This window comes from Amphiura filiformis, chromosome 12, assembly GCF_039555335.1.
Source record: "Amphiura filiformis chromosome 12, Afil_fr2py, whole genome shotgun sequence".
NCBI lineage: Eukaryota > Metazoa > Echinodermata > Ophiuroidea > Amphilepidida > Amphiuridae > Amphiura > Amphiura filiformis.
This window is the reverse complement of record NC_092639.1, coordinates 58050748-58058762: the sequence shown is the minus strand read 5'-3', so window position 1 is coordinate 58058762 and position 8015 is coordinate 58050748. Positions and strand designations below refer to the sequence as shown.

Sequence of the window (8015 nt, the reverse complement as noted above, 5' to 3'; positions counted from 1 at the left end):
CCAGACGTTATTTAAGTCATTTCACTATACATACCTATGATGATCCAACTTGATATTCCAGTACTACGCTCGGTGCTCGCTATTCGAGAGGCGTCGCGGTTTGTGGAACGGGGCTAGTTCCAAACAATATAACTTTGATGAAATGCTAGTTTTCATGACCCTCCAGTGCACATTGCCCTAACCTTACCTGTGTTTTGAAATAAACTCACAAAATGATATACTGTATTCCACAATTCTTATATGTTATTTTATTGTATACACTAATATAAAACGATCTCCCAATAGTTTTTGTAATTGGATTGTTTACATTTTTTAATATGTATTCAATCCAATTAAATTCTGCATAGCAGATCGAATAGGTGTGCGCATCTATGTCGAAGGTTCGTTTTGTCTGAAATTACGAAATAATTATAAGGTGCACTTAAACGAATATACAATAAATCTGTCAAATAAGGGTTGGTGTTACGGTTAGATGACAGATAAAGTCGACATAGCCAACCTTATTTCATGATCGACATGGCGAATCTTCAACATAGAGGGATGTAACCATGGTAACCATAGGAACAACAAAAACATAACATGAAACAAATAATTACACGTATCTTCACTCTTTGCTGCTATATAATATTTACAATTTCAGCAGCAGCAGCATTAGAAAGTCACGAAAACGTTATGTTTTACTGCGTTTCTCAGTTCAATCGAAAGATCTTTTAATCGATCACAAGATAACCGAACCACGATCAAAGTTCTTTTCCAGTTGAGGATTGGATAGTACTGCATAGAACCAACATCGTTTAAAATTTTCCACCTGAAATAATAATAATAAAAAAGAATGAGTATAGCATTATTGGAGCGATTACCACTAGTCTTATTACAAAACTGCCCTACCCCAACCCTAAACCCTAACCCTAAACTCCGTAAACGAGGACTGGACTCAAGTTTAGCCAGTTGCACCCTAATAATTATTGTTATTTGCTTGGTTTGATTTTATGTTTGTGACACTTTTCAATGTGAACTTTTTCGTATAATTACCTTACCCTTCTGAGATTGACCGACCACCCAACCCCTAGATAGGGCGGTAAGTAGGTCACATTGTGTTCGCTAAAATGAGCGTAAAGGATGGACGTACGTTTAGTAATTTGAGCGCATGTTTAGCGTTTTAGTACCTCGGGAAATATATGTGGGGTGGAACTAGTCCCCACAAATCCTTTATTAAGACGACAGTCAAAATCTAAATGTGTAAAACGGTCACCCTCATAATCTATTTTGCTGGAATTTTATGGTTTTTTTTTATAATTTTCTATAAAAAATGTAAAAATGCAGTGCTTCATCTGTTTTCATCTGAAGAATCCCAGATAATTATGATGTTATCGATTCTGTTGCACTGTATAATAAACACCATGTTGTTGATTTTACTTTATTCGGGCATTGTGACAAAATATCTTGTTAATTTCAAAAACGAAGGCCATGATGACGCTCATGACCATATATTTTCGGTTTCTTTTGGATTATGATGAATTATGCATTATTATTATTATTATTATGTTGATTTAAATGTCATCATGATCCAATGTTGGACTGTGAAGAAACACGGTTTCAATAAACATCGAATTTGATGTGTAACAATCATTTCGATACAAGCTGTACAGTATCGAAACGGTGAATTGACTTACCACACAGGACGTATCTTCTCATGTCACTTTGGTTTCTAATCTTCAAGTTACAAATCTGGCAAAATATACCGTTGGGCATTGTACATGCTGTAAAACAATGAAATTGATAATATAATTAATAAGTAGATAGGATTTCTCAACGGGATTTAATAATGTTAAAGTAAACATCTCAAAACAAAGTAACTAACCCCCTTAAAAATGGCCATTATTCAAAAGGGGACTATTGTATTACAAGTCTGTAAAATGCGTTAGAAGCAGAATTTGTTTCTGCGCATTTTGACACCTCATTTCGAGGGCTTAGAGCAAGAACTAGATTTGTAATACAATCGCCCGGTCATAATGGTCATTATTTAAGGGGGGTTAGTTCCTAATATTAATGTGATTATTTTTCATTATTATCATTAATTTTTTATTTCATTTCAAATTGTAATATAAATATTTTATGTAGGCTTAACCTTTATTTCATGCAGATTAATGCGTTAAACTTGGTCAATATCGTATAGGGGTCCGCTGCCATGCAGACTAATCTTTTTTGAATTTGGCAAGTTGCCTCGAGGATAATTGCTTATCAATTCTCGCTATTCGCAATAAGGGCGCCGCCAGCGGTTTGCGATGTAATCGTGATGTATCATGGGAAAATCGTGATGTATCATGGGAAAAGGTCGACATCCAAGTCCGCGCAATACGAATATTACCATGCTATTACATAGCAAACGATAGAGAGAAAAAATTAATTGTGCACATTTCAAATCACATTATTAAGTATTATTGAGTATCGATTCGCGTGTAACACCTTTATTTTGACAAACTAAAAAATATTGTCACGTGTTCCTATGTAATAGCATGGTAATATTCGTATTGCGCGGACTTGATGTCGACCTTTTCCTATGATACATTACGATTACATCGCAAACCGCTGGCGGCGCCCTTATTGCGAATAGCGAGAATTGGATTGATCATGGATAAACGTATTGGTGGTGTCATCGGCGTAACTTTGGTAGACAACAGAATAAGCATTGATTGACAAGGTTACCCCTGCGTCCCGTAGCCGCTTGTGAAAAAACCGTCCCTTCCTTCGTTCCTCTTGTCACAACACAAACGATCAGATTGTGCATTTCTCCAATGGTTCTATCCAGACACTAAACAATCACTCGTGTTTTATGTCTATTACATTGGAAGGGATTATCCCTTATAAAGAAGGGATTATCACTTAAAAGGATATGCTTGCAAGAGACTTGATTATAGCAAGAAAAAATCTCCAATAACGCCTTTTCTCTCAACACGATGAGTACATGACAAACTTTTCTACTTACGTCCAACCTTCTTCTTTGGTTTTCTTCCTCTTCCTTTTCTTCCTCTTTTCTCCATCTCCATCATCTCCATAGCCCTCTCCATAGGTGAGTTTTGTTCTTCGAGATACTCCAAGACATCAAACAAATTCAGTTTATCGTCGGTAGCTAAAGCATTTTCATCTTCGTCATATTCATCAACCTCGTTATCAAAGAAATTAAAAGCACTGGCAATCACCAGAGTGCATAGGAAAAGGTAGAGAGTGAGCTTCATCGTGGTTCTGTTAAGCAAAAATACGAAAAGGATTAGAAAGCATGAAAAGGCTTCAGATTGAAATTATTGTGCTATACTAAAATGCAAAATTTCTTTTCAAAAATTTGCGTACCACTAATCGTTCATCCGCGCGTTTTTTAAATATCTTGTTTGTTAGTTTGTATATATTTATTTATTTACTTATTTATTTATTTATTTATTTATTTTTATCGGGCTCGGATGGTATGTATGCCTATACGCTTGACGTCGCGCACGTACTACGCGAGGGCGACGCTTAAGTGAATAAAACTCGTTTTTTAGACGGTTTAGTAAGTTGGGCATAACTTTTAAAGCTGACTCAAACTGCTTCTGATCCTATACATTGCTTACAATACAGGAAACATAATGCCATTGCGTCTTTTGGAGACTGAGGTATTGGCAAATATTTGCCACAAGAAAGGTAACAATTTTGATTGGCTCACGCTGCATACATTGGCGAGCGAGTGCTTCTACTGAACTGTAGAGCTTTGTGCTTAATTACATGTGCCAAATTATATAATTACGAGTGGGTTATGAACGTGTTTGAAATCAATATTGCTTCGTGACTTGTGGTTTAAAAATATTACAGGGTTTACAAATTTTGTCACATTTAATTTTCATTTCGGGGAAACATCATCGTGATCATGCGCCAACGAGCATACAAGCTTTGCGGTCAAATTCTAGAAAGATGTTTCTTAAAAGGAATTTTGAACAGAATGTGATATTTCTACGATCAAAAATGCAACAAAAAAAATACCTGCTAAACAGATTGTTGCCAGCAACATGGTAAAATAATAATTAGACCAATTATTTTGATACAGCTTGTTATACTAGATTTTCCAATGACTTGCATTCCACAACATTTATCTCTTTATAATGTTATAAAATAAAACATTGATGAGGCTATGTTGGTATTGTAATGTTTTTACGCAAAAATTATAAGAATCAATTATAGACATCTGTGTTCTAAGTACAAACATTTACGTATTGTCGAAAGTATTGGTGACAAGTTAGGAACGAGAATCAACATCTTAAAAACACTGTTCAATCAGAACTCAATCCGATGTATGACTATCGGGCAAACGCAGACATGATTAAATGTAATAAATAAATGCAATAAAAGAATACCTGTTTACAGACTTAGGCATGACAACCCCTTGTACATAAAATACGAAAACGGCAAGGTAGAAAACCTTAGAACCAATTAGGTTGGTAACCATGGTTACTTATTAGAAAGAAAACATCCTTTTTATATAAACAATGAATTTATTAAATTTATTAACACCTGTAACATGGTAACGTATATCAAACCCCAAAACCTAAATACCAATTGATTAAATACCTGAATGCCAAAAGTCATACTAAATGTCAAGATCATCAGTTGATAGAGCATGAGCATGACTCACAACTTTCCCATAAAAGTCAAAAGCACAACGCTTCTTTCACAATATCACTTTGAGTTCATCAACATTAAGTGTTATCATCTTGTGGATGTTAAATGATAGACAAAATAATCGTAGTGATATTGATATAAGTATCAATTACACACACTTACCGTGATTGCGGATCCTCTTTCTACACAGCACAACAATTCCTTACGAAAGCTATTCTAGTTGTGAATCACCGCAAATGTACAACTGTTATTTTTATATCATACAGTTCCCCCTCTTAATTTAAACCACGATATTAATATCGAGTGGAGAAGAACTACTAATTGTTTTTACATTGTTGTTAATGAAATAATCACTGGTGGAGAAACGAACAAGCTACATTTATGACATTCGTATATTGCATTGAGATTAAACTATACTACGCATTGAGTGGGAGCTAGATGTAGGCCATAAAATTATTGGCTCCATCCTGATCCTAAATCTTATTCTAAACTTAGATTAAATTTGATTCCAATCCATAACAAATGTGTCTTAAAATATGTAAAAATCATTATCTCCCATCCACGGGGGTATTGCAGGGCAAAATTGATGTTCCATCTCAAACGTAATATCTATCTAACATGGACTATTAATTGAAAAAGTAATAACTAGAAGAGGCCAGTTTATTGCATTCGTTATTGTGTGTGGTAAACTAGGAAGTCACCCTTGAAACGTTGAGGTGGGGACATGTGTGTCTTCATCTTATTATTGCATTATTATATGTTGTTAATAAAAGATATGAATATGTATATAAATAACATTTCTATAATCGGGAGTAAAGATGCGTGTTATGATCAGTATATGAGATAAGCCTGCGAGTAGTTGCTTATTTCCAAATTGTTCCATGTTATCTTTTATACCTCGTATGTCTTTGTTTTAGACAAGCTATTCGCCCAGACTGTAACAATAAAAGTTATACAATTACAATTTCGCTTTAATGCTATATACAGTGGAATCAGTAACATCTTGACTAACAAAAAAATTTCACTTGGTTTCTTTTACTGGTTCGTTTTCGAACGTATGCTCAATTAACTAAATGGTCCAGAAAACGAATTGGCCCACTTTTGACATTAGCAATTGCGTTTTGCGTAAATGTAATATGCAGTAGAATCAATAATATCTTGGCTAACAGACAAATCTTGGATTCTTTCCCAGTTCAGGTTCAAACGCTTTGCCCGATTTTACTTAATCGCTCAAGTTGAGCCACTTTTGCCATGTTTGCATGTATCAAGTTTGTACCACGTGAAATGAACTTTCATGCTTATCGTCAAACTTTTACATTTTTTCTTTCACTTAATTGACATTCGAATATAAATAATATTGTATTTATTTCAAATTTATAAATTAAAATAAATGCCCAATGTTTAAAATTACCTATCTTCAGAAGACCGATGGTTCATGATTCAACTCAATTCAGTCACCTTTGCTACACAAAGACACAAAAGTGGCCCAAGCTGTTTTAGGACTACTTTACACAATTGGCCATATCTTCGCTTGTAAACCACCAATTGTATTGAAACAAATCGTATGTAGTAGCTTAAAATATCATTTCGTGATCCACGGCCTCATCCCCCACTTTCCGCAAAAAAAGTTGAGATTTTTATACCACTGGAAACCTCTGGCTACATAATGTTTATGTACCAAAAATTTCTTGCAGATTAATTCGTTTATATCGTCAAATTTGAATTTCGTTCTGGTATACCAGAAAGAAATTACAACAGCGGTCTATGGAGCAGACGGTGTAATACACATACTCATGCATAACTCGCAAACGCAAAATCGGAATCAACTGAGATTTTGGGATTACACTTTTTTCGTGGATATCTACAAAAAATGTCATAAAAAGATGATGATAGGATCACGAAATCCTCCTTTAAGAAATTACCATGGCGACCAAGTAAAATTCAATATAATCAATAAGTACGATGTTTGCGTAATACTATTTTCTATATCGTGTAATGTAAGTTGGTTACAACCTGTATAGACGAATCCAACGAGCCAAGTCATGGTCAGGATTTGGTCGGCCATCTTTGGGTCCCCGTAACACCAAAAAGCCGCTTAAAAATCGATGTTAGATTCATTTGTGTTGTAAACTGTCATCATTCTTTTGTCTACGTGTAACACGGGTGATAAAATGCAGTTTAAAATACCCTCCAAGGCCGCAATTTTTCACATTTTAGGTGAGATTGAGCCGACGGGGACCCAACTTTGGCAGCCATTAAGGTATAGGAATGCATGAAATTGGATTCGTCTATAGCGATAAGTGAAAACAATTTTTGAATGTATTACCACACAATAAGTGGGCTGCGCTCATAACCTGTCATGTTTGTGTGTGTGCAATTATATATTGAATACAATAATGCTCTTTTCAAAGTACTAATCGTACAGGTGTAAGTCAAACGTGCATTGATTCTTCATAATGTGAAATTTAGCATACCCATACTGCAGTTACTGTCCGTTTTCCTATACACAATACACAGTGCTCTCACCATTGACGCGCGACCTTTACAAATAGTGTATGTTAGAAGTATATTGCATTTGCCTAGTTAACATCACTGTGTGAAAAATAACCGGCCAATATTTAAACTATTCTCCAAACTTCTAGCAAATATATTTCTCTAAAATTACAGCTAGGTTAGATGTTCAGAAATAGTCGCACTTTCGTAGAATATGAGTGAGGGCAAAGCATAGCTAGCTCATAGCTAGCCGACTCCCCGTGTTAATTGAATGGAGATTTGACCGAAAATATTGAGCTATATTGGTAACGGACCGCTCCGTTCTGAAGGATGCCACAAAAAAACGGTACAAGCTACATTTAAACTATTCTATGAAATTCTAGAAAATATAGTTTTGTAACATGTCCTAAATTTTTAGCTAATTTAGGTGTTTGGAAATAGTCGCACTTTTGTGTTTTAGGAAGGATATGTAAACGACAGATAACACCAAAAATATGAAGACATTATCCACAATCATTATGTTGCTAATTTTCAAGAATGCTGGTTAACAAAAAGCAGGCCATTGTCTCATTTCGTGAACAAAGGTCCACATACCATTGTTTCCTTGCGTTTCCTTTAAATCAGTTACCCAACTGAAGCTGTATTATAGCACCTCATAGCAATACCGCACATATAAAACAGACACATGTGCACAACCAGAGAAGATCCGACTTAATCAGTTGAGCTGTTTCAATGAGTGTTATCTTGGTTTAATAGCTTTTAATGGGGTTTAAGTCCTGCAAAGGTCGAGATGAATTCTACTGTAGACATGACTGCATCATGCATAATACCAACGCTGAGCTCAATTAAAATATATAATAATCTAGCTTCATTCA

General features: G+C 35.0%; 1 protein-coding gene across 1 annotated transcript; it reads right to left on the bottom strand.

The window, feature by feature from the left end:
* Positions 1-225: 225 nt before the first annotated feature.
* LOC140166483 (uncharacterized) lies at positions 226-4969 on the bottom strand. The gene is made up of 4 exons (XM_072189962.1): positions 4810-4969; positions 2987-3243; positions 1674-1760; positions 226-808 (listed from the first exon to the last, which is right to left on the bottom strand). The coding sequence occupies exons 2-4, from the start codon at positions 3234-3236 to the stop codon at positions 795-797; spliced, it is 351 nt and encodes a 116-aa protein (XP_072046063.1). The 5' UTR covers positions 3237-3243; positions 4810-4969; the 3' UTR covers positions 226-794.
* Between the last annotated feature and the right edge of the window lie 3046 nt (positions 4970-8015).

What these genes read in the sequence shown, in the direction of transcription:
- LOC140166483 (XM_072189962.1), bottom strand. Translation starts at nt 3,236, where the DNA reads ATGAAGCTCACTCTCTACCTTTTCCTATGCACTCTGGTGATTGCCAGT. An exon ending in ACCAAAGAAGAAGGTTGGAC is followed by an intron (nt 1,761 to 2,986) that starts GTAAGTAGAAAA and finishes ATTGTTTTACAG; the next exon opens with CATGTACAATGCCCAACGGT.